This window comes from Grampus griseus (genome assembly GCF_964374135.1).
Source record: "Grampus griseus genome assembly, chromosome: 1".
In the NCBI taxonomy this organism is placed as follows: domain Eukaryota; kingdom Metazoa; phylum Chordata; class Mammalia; order Artiodactyla; family Delphinidae; genus Grampus; species Grampus griseus.
In genome coordinates this window covers 73143484-73166179 of record NC_139017.1, presented here as the reverse complement: position 1 = coordinate 73166179, position 22696 = coordinate 73143484, and the positions used below count along the sequence as shown (strand labels likewise).

The 22696-nt window shown below is 49.1% G+C and overlaps 2 protein-coding genes across 3 annotated transcripts; both read right to left on the bottom strand.

Annotated features, from left to right (window-relative positions):
- Positions 1-12085: 12085 nt before the first annotated feature.
- Positions 12086-18042, bottom strand: S100A16 (S100 calcium binding protein A16). 2 transcript variants are annotated; one of them, XM_082647653.1, is made up of 3 exons: positions 17889-18042; positions 13132-13309; positions 12086-12817 (listed from the first exon to the last, which is right to left on the bottom strand). In XM_082647653.1, the coding sequence occupies exons 2-3, from the start codon at positions 13282-13284 to the stop codon at positions 12659-12661; spliced, it is 312 nt and encodes a 103-aa protein (XP_082503779.1). In that variant the 5' UTR covers positions 13285-13309; positions 17889-18042; the 3' UTR covers positions 12086-12658. The 2 variants fall into 2 exon arrangements, with proteins under 2 accessions (XP_082503779.1, XP_082503780.1); XM_082647654.1 differs by lacking the exon at positions 17889-18042 and adding an exon at positions 13985-14116.
- Positions 18043-19075: 1033 nt separating this feature from the next.
- On the bottom strand, positions 19076-21232 carry S100A14 (S100 calcium binding protein A14). The gene is made up of 4 exons (XM_082651406.1): positions 21182-21232; positions 20689-20787; positions 20102-20248; positions 19076-19878 (listed from the first exon to the last, which is right to left on the bottom strand). The coding sequence occupies exons 2-4, from the start codon at positions 20716-20718 to the stop codon at positions 19741-19743; spliced, it is 315 nt and encodes a 104-aa protein (XP_082507532.1). The 5' UTR covers positions 20719-20787; positions 21182-21232; the 3' UTR covers positions 19076-19740.
- Positions 21233-22696: the final 1464 nt, after the last annotated feature.

Here is a 22696-nt window from a genome sequence, read left to right as displayed (position 1 = left end):
GGGAACACGGGTTCGTGCCCCGGTCCGGGAAGATCCCACATGCCGCGGAGCAGCTGGGCCCGTGAGCCATGGCCGCTGAGCCTGTGCGTCTGGAGCCTGTGCTCCACAACAGGAGAGGCCACAACAGTGAGAGGCCTGCGTACCGCAAAAAAAAAAAAAAAAAAAATACTCTTCGGGACTTCCCTGGTGACACAGTGGTTAAGAATCCGCCTGTCAATGCAGGGGACACAGGTTCGAGCCCTGGTCCGGGAAGATCCCACATGCCATGGAGCAACTAATCCCGTGCACCACAACTACTGAGCCTGCACGCCACAACTACTGAGACCTCGTGCCACAACTACTGAAGCCTGCGCGCCTAGAGCCCATGCTCTGCAACAAGAGAAGCCACCATAATGAGAAGCCTGCGCACTGCAACAAAGAGTAGCCCCTGCTCACCACAACTAGAGAAAGCCCGCGTGCAGTAACAAAGACCCAACACAGCCAAAAATAATAAATAAATTTATTTTTTTAAAGAAAACAACACTCTTAGAGAAAGTACTCAAATAAGAAGAGAGAAATGAGGATGATTCCTGAGACATGGGGAGTAAAACTGGTTAAATAATATAATAAAACTGATTATTTTTAAAAGCCAAAGGGCAAGGGAGAGAGAGAGAGAGAGAGAATGAAATGGTTGGGTGGAGAGCAGTGTCTCCAGTTGCTGCAGGTTATATTTGCAAAAAAAGGACTTGGCACAAAATTTTATTATCGGCTTGAGGAAAAGTACTTGAGGGACAAGACAGCTAGCCTTTGGTTGGGGAATTACACAAAAGAAGAATCAACCTGAATTTTAAGAACTGTCAAGATGATGAGAGAAGAGAGAGGAAAGGGCAAGACTAAAAGGATATGCGGGTGTGAAAAAGTACTTTTGCTATTAAGGGAAATATAAAATGAATGATACATTTAGAAATTATTCTAAGGAGGAAACTGGAGTTAAATTAAAGCAATCACAACATTGTAAAAATATAGAATATATAACTTTTAAAATATAAGAAGAAAGGTGGCTCCATCCGTTGGAAAGCAAGAAAGAAAAAAACGACAAAAAAGGCACAGTATACAGAAAATTAAAATGTCAGAATAAGTCCTAATACTATAAAGGAATCTGTAATAAAGATGAACAAAATAAACATACTTGTTAAAAGACAAAGATTCCCAAGTTGGGTTTAAAATTTTTTTCAGCAATATGTTGCATAAAAGAGAAACATTTAAAAGAAAAATGTATTAAATGTTTAAATTTTAAATATTTTAAATAAAAGAACAGGAGAAAATACACCAGGGAAATTATAAAGCATAAGAAATATCAGGGAAGTAATTTTGATATTTGATAAAAGAGAATTCAAGATGAAAAACTATGAGATAAGAGGAACATAATACAAGAAAATACAAACATCATGAACATTAAAACACCAATAATATAGCCTCAAAATATATAAAGCAACAGCTAACAAAACTTCTGGAAGAAATAAATAAATTATGGTTAGAAATTGTAATGCACTCTTCTCAGAAACTGATCAAGAAGACAAAAAAAGCGCAGAAATATAAAATAGCTGAATAATGTTATTGGTAAATTCAAACTATTTGGTATATATAGAGAATCCTACACCCAACAAAGAGAACATAAACATTTTTTTCTAGCACATGTGGATCATGTAATATTGAATAAGCTCTAGGACACAAAAGAAGTCTCAATAAATTTCAAAGAATCATTATTACACAGATTATGTTTTCTTACTATAATACAATAATAATTTTAATTAATAGATAATAAAATAGTTTTAAAAGAAACAGAAAAAAAATGAAAACAACCCTACTGTTCATCAACAGTATAGAGAAATTAATTAGAGCTTTTTTTTTTTTTTGCGATACGCGGGCCTCTCACTGTTGTGGCCTCTCCCATTGCGGAGCACAGGCTCCGCATGTGCAGACTCAGCAGCCATGGCTCACGGGTCCAGACGCTCTGCGGCATGTGGGATCTTCCCGGACCGGGGGCACAAACCCATGTCCCCTGCATCGGCAGGCAGACTCTCAACCACTGCGCCACCAGGGAAGCCCTAGAGCATATTTAAACAATGAAATATGACACAGTAATGTAAATGAATGAACTTCATCAATATGGATAAAACAAGAGAGGAAGTTGCAGAAGAATCCATGCATTATGGTACTATTTATGTAAAGTGCAAAAACATGCAGTACTAAATAACATATTGCTTAGGAATATGTACACATGTGATCAAAATTATTTTTTTAATCAAGGGAATCATAAACGCATAATTCAGGATAGCGGTAAAAAACTATAAACTCATAATTCAGGAGCAAAATTTGCCACCCCAAAATGTGTCTCTTTGGCTTGAAGATTAATTTAATTTTAAGAAACATAAGACTCAGGAAGTCTTTCTGTTAACGTCCCCTTTGCTGCCTAAAGAATTTGGATAAAAGCCAGAATAAAGCTATCACCAGAGCTACCTGCAAAGAATATAGGCTAGGTGTGGTAGGGAGAGATCAGAGTCCACTAGTGTCCGATTGTCTCTGCATGGCCCAGCAAATATTTATTTACAAAATATTTGCTTCTCTCTCTCTCACTGAATTGTCTTCCTCTCCTTTGAAGCTCCAAACAACTACCCCCAAATTCCTTTTGTCTTTAGCTGAAGATGGTATTTAAGGTGAGGGTTTTGACCATTTTGGTGAGTTACTTAGTTTTCCTAGGTCTCGCCCATGTATACATCTCATTAACCTTCTGTTTGATTTTCTCCTGTTAATCTGTCTCATGTCAATTTAATTCTTAGACCAGCCAGAAGAACCTAGAAGGGCAGAGGAAAATTTCCTCCTCCCAACAGTGGCTACAGCTGTGGAGAGGGCCAGTGCAATATAGGATTGCATGTGGAGGCCTTCACCTAGATCTGTAAATTTTGTTTGTTTTAAGGGATCTAAAGCAAATATTTCTTAAATTCAACAAAGCTTATGACTGGATAATGTGCTATTTTCTATACTCTTCTGTATGCTTGAAATATTTCAACATTAAAATAGTAGGAAAAGAAAAAGAAAGAAAAGAAGAGAGAGCATCCATGGAAGGAAAGCCAGCCACAGACAAGGTAGGAAAATCCAGTTAGCCTGAGATTTTCCCATGGAACTCACAATGGCAGCAAACAGAGGAGCCATGTCTACAGAGCACAGAGAGAAAGAATGTATGACCTGAGAATTTTATGCCCTGCCAAGCAGCAACAGTCTCAAGCTGAAAGAACTCAGGGAATACAGAAGCCAAGAGCCCTTTGAAATCCAACCAACCAAATAATGACTCAAATAAAGGATGCCGGAATGAAGAAGCCAGGCTAAAAGGTCTGTTTGTGAGAGCTGAATTCACAGAACTAGAACTAAGACCAAACTTGCATTGGAAATCATGTTTACAAAACAGAATGTGAATACGGTATACGTCGACATTTTAAAATTAACTAATATAACTATCAGAAATTGGTAGATTGGGGCAGGGGAAATGGGAATAAGTGTAAATATACTGTTTTCCTCATCCTTCTGGTAGGTGGTGAGGAGTTGTTTTTTATCTCTGACTCTTTTACAAGCTAATATTTCTCATGATGAAACATAATTTATTTTTCACCACGAGATTTATTTTATTTCATAAAATTTAGTAATTTGTTCATTTTCCATTTTCCCTTTTGTTATCTATAAGTAAAACCTAAAGAGTACTTTTTATTATAAATAACATGTATTGTGGTCTCATTTTTTTTTTTAACATCTTTATTGGAGTATAATTGCTTTACAATGGTATGTTAGTTTCAGCTCAGCCATAAAAAGAGACGAAATTGAGCTATTTGTAATGAGGTGGATAGACCTAGAGTCTGTCATACAGAGTGAAGTAAATCAGAAAGAGAGAGACAAATACCGTATGCTAACACATATATATGGAATTTAAGAAAAAAAAAATGTCATGAAAAACCTAGGGGTGAAACAGGAATAAAGACACAGACTTACTAGAGAATGGACTTGTGGTCCCATTTTTGTCACTGTTTTTTCTGTAAGTCTATCTATCAGTCTCTCTAGCTATCTATACTGATAGAGAGCCAAATGGTATTCAACAAATGTTAATGCTTATTTCTGGGTGGTGGGATAATGATTAATTTTTTTCTTTCTTCTCTGTATTTTGCTGCTTAATTTGTTGCTGTTGTGGCTGCTGCTAATGGATATGGGTCATGGGCATTCTTTTAGAAGAAACAGAAAAGATGACCTTGGCAGTAATTTCAGGAATGGATCAAGGCAGGACTTGTGGGAAGCAGAGAAGATTGGCCCTTGCAGTGGGGGGAGATGGTGATGGTTTTGAAATGATGGGAAGGGCATTAGAGGGGAAAAGAAGTGAAAAGATTTGAGGTTTATTTTTGAGGTAGAACCAATAGGACTTGCTGATCAGTTAGGTATGGGGAGTGAGAGGTAAGGAAGACCCCAAGAAAACTTCTGGATTTGACTTGTACGGCTGAGCAGATTGTAGCGCCGTTAATATGGGAAGGTGGGGTTGAGGATGTGGATTTGGAGGGAAAACCAGGAGTTTGTTTTTGGACTTGGTCAGTTTCATATACTGTGAGACATCCATGTGGAAGTTCATTTATTCAACAAATATTGAGTACTTACTGTTAGGTGAGCCAACACGGGTTGTGAAAGAATTCACAGAAGTATTAACAAGGGAAAAAGAGAAGGTTATTCACTTTCTGAGGGAGGAAAGAGGCCAGACGCATAGAGTGGCATTAGCCCCAAAGGCTGAGGGTTTGAGTCTTTCACTGGGCTTCAAAGGGCAAGGTGCAGGAAAGAGGGGGTGGGTTCATATCTATTTTGGTCCAGAGTTGTATCGAAATTGGATGTGCTTCTACGGGGTGTGTTTTCTCTGAGAATCTGTAACTTTTTGTCTTCAGAAGTTTTCCAGTCCTTGGGTGTCTGAAAGAGACTTGATAGTGGCCCTTGACAGGCATTACTCTATTTTGAACAATGTTATATGAATTTACACTTACTATGTGCTAGGCACTGTGGGATGCTACAGTGAACAAGAGAGACAATGAAATCTTCCCTCGTGGTGCTTGCAATAAACAATAAGTAGGGACTTACCTGGTGGTGCAGTGGTTAAGAATCCGCCTGCCACTGCAGGGGACACGGGTTCGAGCCCTGGTCTGGGAAGATCCCACCTGCTGCAGAATGACTAAGCCTGTGTGCCACAACTACTGAGCCTGCATGCCACAACTACTGAAGCCCACACACCTAGAGCCCGTGCTCCACAACAAAAGAAAGCCCGTGCACAGCAACAAAGACCAAAGCACAGCCAAAAATAAATAAAATAAAATAAAATTTTTTTAATAATAAAAATTTAAAAAAATTAAAATAAAAAAAAACAATAAGTAAAACACATAGTATTTTAGAGGTCACAAGTGCCATGAGGAAAAATAAAGCAGGAAGTAGGAATAGGGTATAACAGCCTGTGGAGAGGTTCAATTTTTTTTTTAATATTTATTTTTTTAATTTATTTATTTGGCTGCACCAGGTCTTAGCTGCGGTACGCAGGATCTGTGTTGCGGCACACAGGCTCTTAGTTGCAGCATGCGGCATCTAGTTCCCTGACCAGGGATCGAACCCAGATCCCCTGCATTGGGAGCATGTGGTCTTAACCACTGGACCACCAGGGAAGTCTCAAGAGGTTCAATTTTAAATAAAGTGGTCAAGGAAGTTTCCACTGAGAGAGAGACATTTGATCAAAGACCTGAAGCAGATGAGGGAGAGGCCATGTGACTATCTGGGGAAGAGAGTTCTTCTCTAGCACCCAAAGAGGAGATAGTGGGAACCTCTGATTTATAGGCAGAAGTTCAATTGGTATCTGAAATGGCGTGGGGGGATTCGGGGGGACGTTTTGCAGGACTGAGCCCTTAACCTGTAGTTCTGATACTATCTCCAGGTAGATAATTTCAGAATTGAGCTGAATTATAAGAGACCCAGCTGGTGTCAGAGAATTGCTTGGTGGTATGGGGAAAAATCTCACACATTGAATTGGAATTGGTGTCAGAATTGTAGATGCTTTTTAGACACAACCTCTTCTCTTCTCACTCCATGCTCTATCCCTTGGCATGCTCATCCATGCCCAATGCTTAGGTTTCCATCTATGTTTCTGCCTCCCAAACTGCCAATCCAGCCCTCCTCTCTGAACTCTGGATGTGTATATCCAACTACTTCTTTGACATTACCATGTGACTATCACAAGAAGATGTCTAAAACTAAAATTGCAATATCCACACACCTACTGCCCCAAATCTGGGCCTCCTCCAGTTTTCCCTGTGGCAATAAATGGCACCACCACGTATTTGGTTTCACAAGCCAGAAATATGGGAGTCACATGCACACCTGCCGCTCCCTGATCCATCATGTCCAGCCCATCAAGGCCTGACTATTTTACCCCCTAAATCTCTCACGAACGCATCCACTTCTCACATTTCCCCACCACACCACTCCCCAGAACTCACTGTTCTTCATCTCTGCTTTATTTTTCTTTACACATCATATGACTTCTTTGTTTGTTTGCTGCTCACGTATCTCCACCTAACTAGACTCCAAGCTCCATAGAGATAGAATAGTGCCTGGCATGTAGTGAGCACTAAATAAGCACGTGTTGACTGGATGAATGAACCTGCGCTCTCTCCACCCGAGTTGAGGAGATAATCGTAGTTAAGAACAGCAGCTCCCAAATCAGACTGCCTGGGTTCCACCACTTGTCAGTTCTATGATCTCTGACAAGTTATGTAACTTCTCTGTGCCTCAGTTTCCTCACCTGTAAAATGGAGATAACAAAAGTACTTCCTTCATTGGGTTGTGGGGATTAGGGAGTTAATATCTGTGAAATAGAACAATGCCTGGTATAGAGTAAGTACTCAGTAACAATGAGCAATTATTTGCTATTATTTGTTAAATTACCTCTCCACTGGTCTCCCTGTCCCAACTCTACCCCCTCTCTTAATCTTTTCCATTATTGCAAAATGGAATTTTAAGTGAAATTTTTCAAAGTGCAACTCTGATCATGTCGCACACCCAAGCGCACACAAACACACACACACTCACATTGCTGAAAAAACCATTCAGCAGCTACCAATCCTTAACATGTCCCTCAGGGTCTTGCCCACGCCTCCAGCCTCACCTTGTATCTCTCTCCACCTTGTTCTTGGGTTTTAGCCACACTTAACTTTCCCTGGGTAACTCATCATGCCCCCTTCCTGCCACAGAGCCTTTGCATATAATGGTCCTTCTATCTAGGTAGCACTTCCTCTCCTCAACTTCACTCTCACCCTGCCTCCTCCCTTTGCCTGGATAACTTCTGCTCATCTTTCAGATTTCAACTCAAGAGTCACTTCCATAATGACATTCCCCACTCCCAGACTAAAATTCAAGTTTCTTTGTTTAAAATTACCATAGGGAATTCCCTGGTGGTCCAGTGGTTAGGACTCAGCACTTTCAGTGCCGTGGCCTGGGTTCAATCTGTGGTCAAGGAACTAAGAGTCCTCAAGCCATGTGGTGTGGCCAAAAAGAAGAAAAAGTTACTGTAAACGTGATCCCTTAGCAGTTGACCTCAATTTGTAATTATCCACTTGTTTGTGTTTTCACGTGCTTATTTATTGTCTTCTCTAAACTGAAAGCCCCATAAAATCAGGAAACATATTTTTCCTCCTCTTTTTATTGCAGTATCTACTGTGCCTGGCACATACAAAGTACTACCTTCTGAATGAGTGAATGAATACATGAATGAATGGGTCCTCAGCAGAAGCAACCACAACCACCATACAGGGCCTGCAAAGGGCTTAACCCTTCATAGTTATCAGGACCAAGACACAGACAACAGCTTCTGCCCTTTGGGCAGTTCACAGAGTTAGTAAAAGAGGGGGTCTGAGTGGCAGGTCTGCTGGTCACCAGCAGTGTGTCTTTGACTAAGTCACATCCCCTCTCTGAGCCTCCATGTCTTCACCTGTAAAATGTGGATCATGATTCTTATCTCACAGGGTTAAGGAGGACCAAATGAGCCTTGGATGAGAACGTGTTTTTTAAAACTTTTAACATTGAACAAACAGAAAGAATTGTTTTATTTTCCAAAAGGGAACTTTACTAGGAATTGAAATGGAAAGAAAAGCCAAATATACAGGAAGTACAAAAGCTGACCCAGGTGGCTTTAGTTTCCTTACCCTAATGTGGCAAGATAAGCCAGGTTCTCATCCCATAGAATGACAAGCCCGGCTACACCTCAGTCCCAATAGTTTAGACACTAGGCCAGGCCAGTGTGAGACACAAGACAGAGAGACCCTTCTCAGCTCCACTGTGGGACCCCCACAGGAGCCTGTTCTGGCCCCCTATCCCCTGCTCTGCTCGGGCCCTGCTCAGCCCATCTGGTCCCTGGACTCCTGGGTGAAGGAGGAAGGCCCACCCTTCTCTGGCCCCAACACTCCCCAGAGAGGCCTCCAGATGAGCTGCCTGACCTCAAAGTAGCTGCCTTTGCTCCTTTAGGGCCTCTCTGGCTCCAGGCCCTGGAGCCCAATCCTTGATTGTTGTTAAGTTTCTCTGACCTCCACTGAAGCTCAGCATCCTCCCCAGTGCTCTAGGCTTACACTCAGACCCCTCTAGAAACAGGCCTGTAACTGGGGTCACACACCAGCTCATTTCCTGCCAGCTGCTCTAAAGTCTTGACCAGTGAAGTGTTTATTTCCAGACACAAACCAGGGGCAGTGAAGGGAGCTCTATTCTGAGTTGCCTCCGGGATCTCTCATGCCATCCCCACACCTTAGGCTTCACATCAAGTTCTTGGCAAAAGACTTGTACACTGAAAATGACAAACCATTGCTGAAAGAAATTGAAGAAGGCACAAACAGAGGGAAAGACATCCCATGTTCATGTATTGGAAGACTTAATATCATTAAATAGCCATACTATCCAAAGTGACCTACAGATTAAATACAATCCCTATCAAAATCCCAGTGGCATTTTTTTTAGAAATAGACAAAACTATCCTAAAAGTCATATGGAACCTCAAAGGACCCCAAATAGCCAAAACAATCTTGAGAGAGAAGAGTAAAGCTGCAAGTGTCACACTTCCTGATTTCAAAACATATTATGAAGCTACAGTAATCAAAACAGTATGGAACTGGCAAAAAGACAGACAGACATACAGGGACTTCACTGGTGGTCCAGTGGGTAAGACACTGTGCTATCAATGCAGGGGGCCCAGTTTCGATCCCTGGTCAGGGAACTAGATCCCACATGCATGCCACAATTAAGAGTTCGCATGCTGCAACTAAGAGGCCCGCATGCCACAACTAAAAGATCCCACATGCCACAACTAAATATCCCGCATGCCACAATGAAAATCCTGCGTGCCACAACTAAGACCCAGTGCAACCAAAATCAATTAATTAATTAATTAATTAAAAAGATAGACATACAGACCAATGGACCAGAATGGTTTTGAATGATTTTCAACAAGGATATCAAGAACACACAATGGGGAAAGGATAGTCTCTTCAACAAATGGTGTTAGGAAAACTGTATATTCATATACAAAAGAATGAATTTGGACCCTTACCTTATACCATATACAAAAATTAACTCAAAATGGAAACCTAAAATTAAGACCTGAAACTATAAAACTCCTAGAAGAAAACATCAAGGAAAATCCTCATGACATTGTAACAAGAAAAGATTCCTTGAATATGACACCAAAAAAAGATAACAAAAGCAAAAATAGACAAATAGGACTACATTAAACTTAAAAACTTCTGGGGAACAAAGGAAATAATCAACAAAGTAAAAAGATAACTTACAGAATGGGGGAAAATATTTGCAAGCCATATGTCAGATAACAGGTTAATTAATATCCAGGATATATAAAGAACTACAACTCAACAAAATAAAACAAAAAATAACCCACTTAAAAATGAGCAAAGGATTTGAATAGACATTTCTCCAAAGTAGATTACACAAATGGTCAAGAAGCATATGAAAAGAGGCTCAACATCACTAATTATCAGTGAAATGCAAATTAAAAAGAAAAAGACACAAGATATCACCTCATTTTCATTAGGATGGTCACTATCAAAAAAAATTAAAACAGAAAATAACAAGTATTGGTGAGAATGTGGAGAAATTGGAAACCTTGTGCACTGTTGGTGGGAATGTAAAATGGTGCGTCCACTATGGAATAGTATGGAGGTTCCTCAAAATTTTTTAAATAGAACTGCCATATAACCCAGCAATCCCGCTTCTGGGTATACATCGAAAATAATTGAGGGGACTTCCCTGGCTGTCCAGTGGTTAAGACTCCGTGCTTCCACTGCAGGGTACATGAGTTCGATCCCTGGTCGGGGAATTAAGATCCCACATGCCATGCTGTGCGGCCAAAAAATTCTTTAAAAAAAGAAAAGAAAAAAATTAAAAATAGGATCTTGAAGAGATAGTATCACTCCCCTGTTCATTACAGCTTTATTCACATTAGCCAAGATCTAGAAGCAACCTAAATGCCCATTGACAGATGAAAGGATAAAGAAAATGTTGTATATACATACAACGGAATATTATTCAGCCTTCCAAAAAAAGAAAATTCTGTCATATGCTACAACATGGATGAACCTTGAGGATATTATGTTAAGTGAAATTAGCCAGTCACAAAAGGGCAAGTACTGCATGATTCCGCTTAATATGAGGTAACTAAAGTAATCAAACTCATAGAAACAGAAAGTAGAACGGTGGTTGCCAGGGCCTGAGAGGTGGGGAATGGGGAGTTGCTGTTCAGTGACTATAGAGGTTCAGTCCTGTAAGATGAAAAAGCTCTAGAGACCGGCTGTACAACAATGTGCATATAGCTAACAATACTGCAATGTGCACTTAAAATTTATGAAGAGAGTAAATTGATGTGTGTATTTTATCACAATTATATATATATAATGTGAATGAGTTCTTCACCATTCAGTCAAGGTAGCATTGTGACTCCCCAGGACAGGCAAAGGGTGTTCTTTACTCTTTTTTTGGCTATATTGGGTCTTCTCTACAGTGCGCGGGCTTCTCCTTGCAGTGGCTTCTCTTGCTGCAGAGCACAGGCTCTAGGCACGCGGGCTTCAGTAGTTGTGGCATGTGGGCTCAGTATTTGTAGCTCACAGGCTCTAGAGCGCAGGCCCAGTAGTTGTGGTGCACTGGCTTAGATGCTCCGCGGCATGTGGGATCTTCCCAGACCAGGTCTCGAACCCGGGTCCCCTGCATTGGCAGGCGGATTCTTAACCACTGTGCCACCAGGGAAGTCCCTGTTCTTTACATTTTTAACTAGAGAAGGGTTGCTGTGAAGGAGAGATGGTAAAGAAGACTAGTGTGCTACCTTGACTGCAAGCCCATTCTGAGGCAGGTCACTTTTAGAAGGTTGAGGATCTGTAATGGATTCCAATAAAACTGTCTATGCCTGTGCATCTTTAGAAAAACCTTAAACCTCAGGGGTAAGCTGCCCTGGGTTGAAAACCATTGATCCAGAGCGCACAGGCTGGATTTCCTGCCCCGTTTCTCTTGGGGGAATGTGCTGTCTTTCCATGGCAGGGGAGAAACATAGAAGCTGTCATTGTCCCCTACACCAGGCACAAGTCCCAACTCTGGCCTTCCACACCCCTCTTTCTTTGCAACCCACTTTCTCATCCCATAAACTTCTCTGTGTATTAGAACAATCTGTACATGAGAATTCAGTATCTCTGTGCTATTCATGACTCAAGACTGAGGTTGCAGTGCCTCTCTCATGGAATTTCAGTGAGGACAAAATGGGATACACTGTGTGCCCAGAAGTTGAATGTGAGTTGAGCTTGGTCTATGAGGGCCCAGAGGTGATGACACGTGTGGCCTTTGGCCCTTCATGGAGGAGGGAAGTAGCTGCTGACCCAGGGCAGACAGCACCAGCTGGGATCCCAGAGTTCTACTTCTTTTTTGCTCTGCCCTCTCCGCGAGATTCCCCCTTGCCACCCCCTTGCACCGGGGCCCATGGCAAAGATCACCAAGGCATGAGGAATTTCCAAGGAGTGGAAAGGTTTTAATGAACATTACAAAGGGACTTGGTGAGGGGGACACAAACTCCAAATCCAGCCTTTGTTGCCCATTTCAGTGGCTCAGGAGGGAGGGGGCTCAACCCTGTTCCCAGACCCAGAGGCAGCTGGAGGGCAATCCCTGGAAGTCTCCTCTACCCAGCAGAGGGGCTGAGGGAAAGGGGAGAGAGGAGTCTCTACTGGTGTTGCCAGGAACAGGGAGACCTGAAGCAGCAAGCTGACCTCTAAGGTCAGGAGAGACCCGGAATCAGGCAGGAACATCAGAGGTCAGAAGGGTAGATAACAGGTGGGGAAACTCTTGGGTCCCCATACAGCACTGTCACAGAGGGGCCCCAGGGTCTGCTGGCTCCGGGGACTGAGACCCTCAGGGAGACACCCCCAGACTGAGACACTCACAAAGGGGCCCTGACGTCCCCCCTTGCCCTGTTCAGCAATTGTCAGGAGAAGGTCTAGAGGAAGAAGAGAGGACAGGGGTCTGGGTGGGCAGAGGAGGGAGCCTAGGAAGAGCATGGGGGAGGGGACGGTGGGAGGGTCCTCTAGCTGCTGCTCTGCTGCTCCTGCTGGCGGATAAGGTTGGCGATGGGACTAGTGATGCCGCCTATCAAGATCCAGTACTCGTCGAAGCTGATGCGCCCGTCGTGGTTGGCGTCCAGGTTCTGGATGAGCTTATCAGCAGCCCTTCGGTTCCCGGTGTCCTGGCGAGGAACTGAGGGTCAGCAATACTGAGGTGGCAGCTCTACAGAGGCCCCAGCAAGGACCCTAGGCAGAGTCCAGGGTCTGGCCTGGGCTGCTGCTGCCCTTGAAAGATGGGAACAGAGCCCTCACTGGCTCAGGCCTGGGCACTCTGAGGACAGAGGGCTGGGCGGGGTGGAGATCCCTGGTTTTGGGGGGATAACTCTGAAAGGACAGAAGCGGCGGTGGGGAAGGAAACCCAGAGAGGGCAAGAGCTTCAGGAGCTGGGTGGGGTAGGGGCGCGGAGAGGCCAGGCCCTTGGGTGGGGGGACCTCACCGTCAGCATATGGTTGAGCTCCTTCTGAAGCATCTTCCGGAAGCTGCTTTTGCTGATCTTGTCCTTGGCCAGGCTGTGCTTGGACACGTATTTGTAGAAGTTTTCCACCAGGACGACCACCGCCTTCTCCAGCTCCGTGTAGGAGTCCGCCATCTCACCGCCTCACACCTCACAGGGCCTGGGTGCCAGGATGAGGGGAGGTGAGGAGACGCCACAGGCCACACCTGCTCCTTCGCCTCTCTGCCCCTGTCCACCTGCTGGGCCCACCCCCAGGCCTCTGGCCCCCCAGGCTGGCTGGTCCTCAGGAGGAAGTAAGCAGGGAAAGGGGAACCCAGGGTGGGGCTGGAATGAGAACTATGTGTCTCCTCTCATCCAGGTGCTCTCCAGCTCAACAGCCTCAACAGGTTTTCCAGGCGCTTCCCCAGCCCCAGGCACTGAGCTTGTCAGAGCCCCAGAGAGAACAAGAGGCTCCTGGGAAGAGGATGAGAGCCAGTGCCCATCCTTCCGCCTTCTCCATACCTGGCCCACCCAGAGGCCCTGGCCCGGGGACAAGCACAGCTAGAAACTGCTAGGATGGGCCACGTCCCCCACCCCCAGGGCTGGCCGAGACCCCTGCCCCAGGCAACAAAGCAGGATGCGAGGACCTAGGCTCTCCTCAGTCCTTTCCGCCAGGCTCCAGGACAGTGCGTCGCGGGTCTCAGGCCATGGCTGCCCTTCTCTGATAAAGGACGATGTCCCGATCCATCAAGTGAGGCTTTGTGCAGGCCCCCAGCCAGCCCCGGCTAGCCTAACCTCCCTCATACCCACCCCGAAATATACAGCAGGATACAAGGGCCCCTCCCCACCCCATTACCTAAGGAGGAGCCCGGAGGTTCAGCCCCAGCTGGAGACAGCTGGAGATGGAGCCTCCACAGCCAGCCAGAGGCTACACACAACAGCCCCTCGCTCCAGGACAAAAGGCACTCACACTGCAAGCGGATACAGCCTACTGAATAACAGGATATGAGGGCAACAGGCGGATCTGTGATCTGTGAGTCGCCGCCCATGCCCAGAGCCCCCCCAAGTGAACCCTGGCAAATAAGCCTCCCTTCCCGCCCCCAAGCCCAGGAATGAGTTGCAGCTGCCTTGCCCACTGGGTCTTGGCAAGGGAAGGTGGACACTGCCACCAGGGCATCCCATGGTTCGATAATGGAAGGGAAGTCTGCTTCTCCGAGCCCCACCGCAGCCCCTGCCCCTGCCACCTGCTTTCTAATCCTCCTCTTGGCCATCCATCCCTCCTCCTGTGCCCATTGCCCTGCCCTCTCCACCTAGCTGAAGCCTGCCCAAACCGCACCTCCAGGGAAGACTGCCCTGCCCTCTGGTCCTCCTCCCCTGACTCCCACAGACTCTCAGCCAGCCTTGGCTGGGCCCACTAGCTGCTGTGACTGCAGTCTCTTCCTGGATCATCTCTCCCCAGACACCAGAACTTCCTTGAAGCAAGGATAGTGTTTCTTATATGCAGCCATTGTGTTAGGACTGGGAGACTTTGGGACCAAGTGAGTCCCAAAAATCCTGGATATACAACCTCCCTGCTTTTAATCTCTGCATCTCCTCTCGCCCACGTGGCCTGGCCCAATGCTTTGCTCAAGGTAGATGCTCTATAAATATTCCACCTCCTGCCAGCCCTGATACCAGGTATCCAAGGCCCCTGACCACTCTTCGAAGATTTTTCTTTCACTAAACTTCTTCTGGAGGAAGGGTGAGAACCAGAAGGACTAAGCCAGGATGGAGGAAGGAAGGAGAGTTGAGAGGGAGAGGGGTCAGTTTAGGGCAACTCTAACCAGGAATCCTACCCTTCTCTCCCCTGCCTCGTCCACCTGACCGCTCTGGTCTGTGGCCAAAAGAATGAAGTATGGAACCAGGACTGTAGGAAACCATTTTTTTTTTCCAGTCCTCTTTATTTATTGTGTGTAATTGTGTGGTTCAATGTTTATACCTTTGTAAGACTTTCATACAAATGCTCTAACATTCACAAATGAGGACAAAAATGTTTCAATCCATGAACTGTCTGCCCTGCTGCCCTTGGGTGGGCAGTTGCCCAGGCCTACGACCAGTATTCCTGGGGATTCCGAAAGCTGCACCCATGTCAGCAAGGACTGTGTCATGCCCTACTCCCAACCAGCCTTGGGAGTGGGGAGAAAGATCAGAGAATCCCCCACTTTCACCATCCCAGACCTTGTTCCCCAAGTGAGGAATCCTGTGGGAAATAGTCAGGGAGAGGAAAGGATAAGAAATGGGTTTGGGGGGCAGTGTGTCTCTGTCCCTCTCGCCACTGGCCGAGCACTCCCCTCCCACCACCTGCCATCTTGGAGCCCAGTCCTGCCCTTCCTTGATACCATGCCTCAGCCTCTACCTGGCAAGACACAGGTGAGCTCCCAGGAGACATCTCAGCACCTGCTGTCAGGTACACAGTCACCCCAGAGAGCTGTGCTTCAGCTCCCAGCCCTCCCAATAGTCCCCACCCCACCTTCTTCTGGTCAATTGGACAATGCTGGAGTTAACAATTTGGACAAATGCTTTTCTGAAGCTTCTTCTGAAGGAAAAGAAGAGTCAGGTGTCATTACTCTCTTTCTCCCTCCCTTCCCTGGGGGTCAGGAGACAGGCTCTGCCACCACACCCATGCCAAGGTCACCTGCCCCTCCTGCCTGCCCAGTCCTCCCACCAAACCAGGCCAGAGGGTCCCCAGGCATGTGGTTGCGGGGAGGGGAGGTGGTGGGCCATCCCTTCAGCCCCTCCCTGGGAAGGGCGGGGCAGGAGGTAACTCCTGCATTGACTTTGCCACAGGTTGATCCTGGCCTGAGGGGGAGGGGGGAGGTGGACAGTACACTGGAGCCTTCCAAAACAGTGAGAATGGAGGGACTCATCCTCCAAAGGACCCTCTCACCTGGGCCCCCAACCCTCCTGCAATGTCCACTGTCTCCACCTTGGCTGATTCATCACTGAGCAACCAAGGGGCCCCCACCCTGCCCACCTCAGCCCAGCTTGCTGACTTCTCCAAAAGCCCAAATTGCCCTGACACCATGCTTCTGGGTCTCAGCCACTCCAGCCTCACCCTCCCACCCCCAGGTGCTGGGCCCCACCCCTCCAAGTGCCTCCTCTTCACCCTCCATCTCTTCAACTCCCCAGTCCCTTTCCGTGTGGAGCCCTGAACATCCACCACACCCTCTAAAACTCACCTCCTCTTTCCACCTCCACACACACTTCTTGAGTCTTAAATTGTTCCCAAGTGTTGGGATATGTCCCTGGACTCCTATCCCTCCTAGTCACCTCTCCTCTAGAGCCTAGGCCACTCTCAAGCCTCAATTTGGCATTCTCTGCATTCCTTTCATCTACCTTGAATTTGTTCACTCATTTATCCACCATTCACTTGCTTACTCTCTCCTTCATTTCCTACTTAATTCACTCATTTGCCCCAGCTGCCTGCAATACACAGGGAAGGCTGCAATCTACACTGGGCTGGTAATGCTTTACTCAATTTGCAAGGTTGTTTCAAATTAACCTCTCCAGCCTCTCCAGCTCCATTCTCTGTTCCCTCTTCTCCTGCTCTTTTCCCAGTTCCAGAGGCTACTATCTCACACAAGTGTCCCTGCCTACCCCCCAGCCCCACCCTCACAGAACTCACTGCATCTAATCCACACAAATGTACACAATCACAATGAGCAAGGAATTCTGCCATTTCTGATCCCCTCTGCTTGGGTGACCCATCGACCTTCCAAACTCTTCTGCTTTCAGAATTACGTAGCTGGAGGAAGAAGACTGTTTCTTTCCAAACAAGTGAAGTTGGAGGAGTTTGGTGTGGACACACACACACACACACACACACACACACACACACACACACAGCTGCCCCTGGCCTCACCAACACCCAGAGAGCTCTTTTCTAGTCGACGGGGAAAGTCTGAGCTCCTGCTCCCCGGCACTCCAGGGCTCTGTCGTGGGTCTCCAAGCACACCAGCCCTCATTCCCTCCGACCTGGGCCAGGCAGGGCAAATGCTCTACAGGGCAGGGGACTCCACCAAGCAAAGCAAGTCAAGTCAGAACCTGCCTGGGTCTTGAGGTAGAGGAGAAGCTGCCCAGTTTCTGGGCCCCTCTCCTGGAGTTCAGGCTCCAGGGGGGCCTCACCCAGGTTCCTCCTGGGCCCCATCGCCCCTCCCAAGAAACAGCTCCCAGAGCACTTGGGGCCAGTGTCCGGCACCTGCCTGAGTCGAGAGAAGCAACCCAGGCCCCTGCCTCCCCTCCTCGGGCTGCTCTCAGGCTCCCTGGGCCCTCCCTGGCTTCTCCCGGACCCCATCACCTCTCCCAGACACAGCACCCAGCGAGGCCTGTGTCCAGGGTCTGGCTACTCCCCAACCTCCACCAAACACATCTGCCCTTTTTCTGTTGGGGAAAATCGGAGCAGCTGAGAGCAAAGCTTCTGAACACTCTGCCCGGTGGCCCAGCCCTGGGAGAGGAACCCGGTCAGCTGCTGGGCTGGGGAGGGGGGTCTTTCCACCCCATCCACTCATCTGAAGGCCTCTCCAACCCCCAAGCCCACCGGAACGCCCCATTCCCGTACTGGCCTTTTGGGAAAGTTAACAATTGACGAAACCTTCCTGCTCAGTCTCTGCAGGCCCCCCTCCTCAGGCCCCCTTCACTGCCCCTTGTCCGGGCCTCCCAAGCCTGCAGGGCCCCTCCGGCAGCCCCAGACCTCCCAGGACGGGCCTGGGGTGCTCACCTACCTTCTTGGTCCACCTCCTCTCCTGCGGGGCTCTGGGACCTGGGCTCTGGCACTGCCAAGTAGCTACGAGCTCAGCCAGCCAGGACTCCTCCCCGCTGCACTCCCAGAATCTGTCCCACTCCCTCCCGGCCCTGCCTGGCGCAGCTGGCTCAGTGGGGAGGTAAGGTCTGAGCTCCCTCTTGACTTGGCCCTGGGGTTGGGCCCATGTTAAAGGGATACACACCTTTTTTAACACCCTTCTGCCCCCACCCCAGAGGGAGTGGTGCAAGCTGGCGCTCCCCCAACCCCACCCTCCTAACCCTGCAGGGCCTGAACAGAATTTACAACTTTGAGAAAGGAAGGGAAAGACTGTCACCTGCCCTTCTCACCTGGGTCACTGGGAGCCCCGTTTCAGGGACCCCTAACAGACAAGTTCAGTTAGTATTCCAGGCCAGCCTGGCTGGCCGCTTAAATCTCCTTGCTGTTGGGATTTCCGTGGGCTACAGTTAAAAGGGCCCAGAGCGTGGTTCCTTGCCTTCCACCTCCAGTGCACCCGTCCCTAGGACCTCTGTGTGCAGCAGAGGATTCCTCTGGAAACACCCCTCCACCCCTTCTCCAAGATACCCAAGGAAATTGGCCAGTTTGATGTCCCAGAGGCAACAGCTGACGTCAGAAGTGACCCATCACCCCCACTCCAGTGACTTCTGCTCACTGGCCTCTCACTCTGTGTCAGGCTCTCTGCTAAGTACTTTACATCTTGTGTCCCATCCCCATTTTACAGATGAGGAAACTGATACTCTGAGAATACGCCCCAAGTTCCAAAGATAGTACGTGGCAGAGCTGGGATTCAAACCCAGGTTGGTCAGCCTGTTTCTCGGCCTCACATTTCCCCTGTTACCAGTCAGCCAGGCTCACCTGGGTTCATATTCTTCTCCCCACATGTGCACACACGCCCTCCTCTCCTGTCAGAGGGCCAGGTCACTGGCAAAGTACAGCCTGTCCCTCAGAGAGAACCAGGTCTCCCACCTTTTAGGCCTTTTGCCATCCTCAACCCAAATCCACGGGGGAAAGTGAGGCCCCTATTTGCCTCCACTGCCGACCACTGCAGTCCCACAGGTACCGTGCCACCCAATGACTCTGCCATTCACCCCAACACCTCCTCACCCACGGACACTTGGGGTGGGGATGGAGTTCAGTCAAGACAACGTCTTTCATTTTTTCCATCTTCTTTATTAATCAAATGATACAAAACAACCATCATTCTGTAAATGCCCAAGCACCCAGCTGGTCCTCTCACTCCCAAAACTCACCCTCCTCAGCCTCTCCCCCAACCTGCTCTGTCTCTTCCCCTGCCCTAAGCCAGGGAGACAGGGTCCTGAGAGGAGGCTGGGGCAGAGCTGGGGGCAGGGAGGGACAGCACTGGACAGACGGTTGGGGTTGGGGAAGAGATTAGGAGGGGTAGGTTCGTAGAGGCCCTTTTTAGTACCGAATATCCATTCCTCCTTCCACCCCCTTCAAATCAGTTCCCATAGCTCAGCTCCTCTCTGCCCTTCTACCACTACTAAATGACTTGGCCCTTACAGCATCCTCAACCCTCCAGCAGCCCTCCAATACATCCCTGGCCCCAGCCACCCCCTGAGCCTCCCCCAGGTGGGGACCCCTGGACCCATTAGCCCCACAGAGCTCCCAGGGATGAAGTACACAGAGGTCCCAGGAAGGGCCATAATGAACCTGAACGTTGCAGAGGTGAGACAGGTGGGGCTGGGGAATAGTGCGGGGGTGGTGGAGAGAGGAGTTTTATTTCCAGGCCCCCCAGGCTCTGGAGGCCCCCTTTCCCCAATATCCCCCCGCCGCCGAATTCCAGGGGAAGGTTTTCAACTCCCCCGGACAGGGCTCTCCAGCTTCACACTCTTGGCTGCTTCTCCAATCAGCTCCCAGAAAGTCCCGAACTCCAGTTTAGAGTCTTTACAGCTGCCCAAGTTGGCAATTTTCTCTTCCAGCCCACAGTTGTTCTGAAAGGAGGGAAGACACCACAGCTCAGCCAGGCAGCACTTTCCAATCTTCCCACTCCGCCCTACCCAGGGGCAGAAAGCAGGTCCTGAGCCTACCTGGCGCTGACAAGGGGAAGGGCTGGGGTTTGCCAGTGCCAGGGGCCTTGGCAGTGTGGGTGGGGTCTTGGAGTACTTGCTTGGGAAGTCAGGGTACTGTCTGGGGCGGGGTCCACTCCCTCAGTACCGGCATGAGGTGGGGCAGCTGCTGGGTGACCAGGTCCCGTAGCTCGGAGGGGGTCAGCGTCTCCTTCCCACCCTCCACCGAATACTGGTGGAAGTTCTTGATCAGGGTCTCGATGGCCCTCTCCACGTCACTGAATTCCTGGGCACCCTGAGGGCAAGGGACATGGCCCATGTTGCAGAGGTCCCACCCATCCTATGACACCCTGTTTCCCCAGGAGCCCGGCAGAGCCAACAGGGCAGAAGACAGCTGGCAGGAACGTGGGCCCTCGCGCGCTCCAAAGCCCAGCATCCAGCCCCTTTGCCCCCACTGTCCTCTGCCCTGAGCCATGTGTTGGGCAAGGCTTCCTCCCCACCTCCCCCCAGCCTCCAGGCAGGGCAGGTCCCAGCATGAGACCCAGGCATCCTCTTCCAGGGAGGGCTCATCTACATCACCCTATGTAGGCACCAGAGAGGGTTCAGGTCTCACAGGCAGGGTCTGGAGTGCAGAGCAAGGCCAAGGTGAGGGGGCAGAAGTCAGTGAGGGACACAGACGCTCAGGGTGAAGGAGGGGAGAGTGGGAACAGAAAGGCCAGGAATGAATGGGCCCACCTGCACGTTGGCTGACCCACACTGTCCCATGGTGCTTGGTCCTTTGGTGAGAGTGTTGTCGTCCTACAGCCGGCCCCAGAGGAGCTGATGTCTCATGATCTGCTCAGAGGAGGGGGGAGGCTGAGCTAAGGACAGAACTCAGCATTTCTTTCTCAACTATCCCCTTTGGCTGCACCCCAGATATTCTGTGCCTCACCCAGGGGGTCAGAGCCAACTCCACACAAGCCCCGTCCCTGCCCAGGCTCCCGGAGCTAAGGTCACAGCCCCCAAGCCAACCTATTTAGAGGGAATCCCTTGAGCCTCACCTTAGCCTCCTTCCTCCCATCCCTTCCAACCCCCCACCCCTGTTCCATACACACACACACACATACACACCAGCCTCCAGGGCCTGGTCCCCCAGACCCTCCCCTGGCAGACTAGGGTAGGATAGGTTAAGCATGCCCTCTGGACCGGGGACAGCCCATTTTGGGTGAAAAGCCCTGGGACTCCTTACCTGCTGGCAGCCGCTGAGACAGGACTGGAAGAGCCAGTGCACCTGAGCTCAGCTCTTATACCTGGGGGAAGGGAGGGGAGGCAGGGGGCTGGGCCTCATCCCGAAGCCAGCCCTGCTCCTGCAGCCGCCTGGGCTGTGAGCCAGCCCAGCAGGGGCCCCACCTCCATTGGCCGCAGCTCCGAGAGCCCGCCCCGCACCCGGGCCACGAGGAGGGAACCATGGAGAGCTGGGTCTGGGATGCCCCTGGCCCCAGACCAGCAGGCAGAGTCCAGGGAAGATAGGGAGGGGAAGCTGGGGGTGGGGGGTGGGGCGGGGGTGGGGGAGGACTTGGAAACGCTGTGGCGTGGAGCCTGGGAGGAAAGGCCTGGAGGAAATGTAGGACAGGAAAGGGTTCTGAGGAGGCTCTGAGTCAGTCACCAGGAAAGAAGGAGAAGCAGAGGCTGGTCAAGGCGGGTTCTGTGGCCTTGAAGGAATGAGGGACACGTGGGTTGAAGTACTTTAATGTGTCACACACACACATTCCTCCCCTCAAGACCGATTTAGATAGTGACACTCAAGCCTGCCCAGCCTTGCCGAGTCCTAATGGCAGAAATTTGGGTCTGGAGGAAGGAGCCAGAGAAGGGTAGCCTGGTGAAGGGGGCAGACTGAGTGTTGTCCTGATGTCCTTTCAGCTCCCCGCAGCCAGCATGCACGTATGGGAGGCCCAGATGGGTTATCTGTCAGCTAACAACCTCTCCAAACTGGTTGGGCTACCTGCTCCTCCCTCCCTCAGAATCCCATGCCTTCCCTAACCCAGAGACTCCACAGCAAACCGCCCTCCCCGCCCCGCCCAATCCAGCACCTGGGATAACATCCCAGGGATCCTGGACTGTAGGTCTGGGGGGAACTCAGCCCAACCCTAGTGGCCTTCCCCACCTGAGGGAAGTGAAAGGGAGAAGGCAGGGGAGTCTGTGTGGGTCAGGAAAGAAGGGGGCAGTGCTGAGAGCCAGAGTTCCTGGACTCCTTTCCTAAACTCTGAGATCAAAGCATACCTCCCAGTGCCCCTCCGCGGGTCTCCTTCTAGGCCTCCTATGTACTTTTGGCCTCCACTGGGGTGTCTGTAAGTGTCTCAATCTGGGGACCCCTCTGAGGCTATCTCGATTTCAGGGTTTCTCCAAGACGGAGGTCTCTAATGTCTCAGTCTGGGGGTCCCTCTGGAATGTCTCAGTCTCTCACTGTGAGGGAGCCCCTCTGGAATGTCTCAAATGGACCCTCAGAGTCCCAGCCTGGCAGTCCCTCTGAGGTCTCTCAGTCCAGGGGCCCTTAGATGGAAGGTCTCAATCTAGGACCCTTTCATGGTGTGTGATGGGGAGATTGTCTCAGCCTAAATGTTCCTCTGGACTCATAGCTGCCTCAAATGATGGACACCTGACAGTAAGGCAGTGACAGTCCTTGGAAGGCAGTGCCTGCTGGGCTGCCCCACCCCTGCTCCCTCTGGTGGCAGACAGTTCAAACCACATGCCCCTCTAGCCAAGA

What these genes read in the sequence shown, in the direction of transcription:
- S100A14 (XM_082651406.1), bottom strand. Translation starts at nt 20,718, where the DNA reads ATGGGACAGTGTGGGTCAGCCAACGTGCAG. An exon ending in GTGGGTCAGCCAACGTGCAG is followed by an intron (nt 20,249 to 20,688) that starts GTGGGCCCATTC and finishes CCTTGCCCTCAG; the next exon opens with GGTGCCCAGGAATTCAGTGA. An exon ending in AGCTGCCCCACCTCATGCCG is followed by an intron (nt 19,879 to 20,101) that starts GTACTGAGGGAG and finishes CCCTCCTTTCAG; the next exon opens with AACAACTGTGGGCTGGAAGA.
- S100A16 (XM_082647653.1), bottom strand. Translation starts at nt 13,284, where the DNA reads ATGGCGGACTCCTACACGGAGCTGGAGAAGGCGGTGGTCGTCCTGGTG. An exon ending in AGCTCAACCATATGCTGACG is followed by an intron (nt 12,818 to 13,131) that starts GTGAGGTCCCCC and finishes GTTCCTCGCCAG; the next exon opens with GACACCGGGAACCGAAGGGC.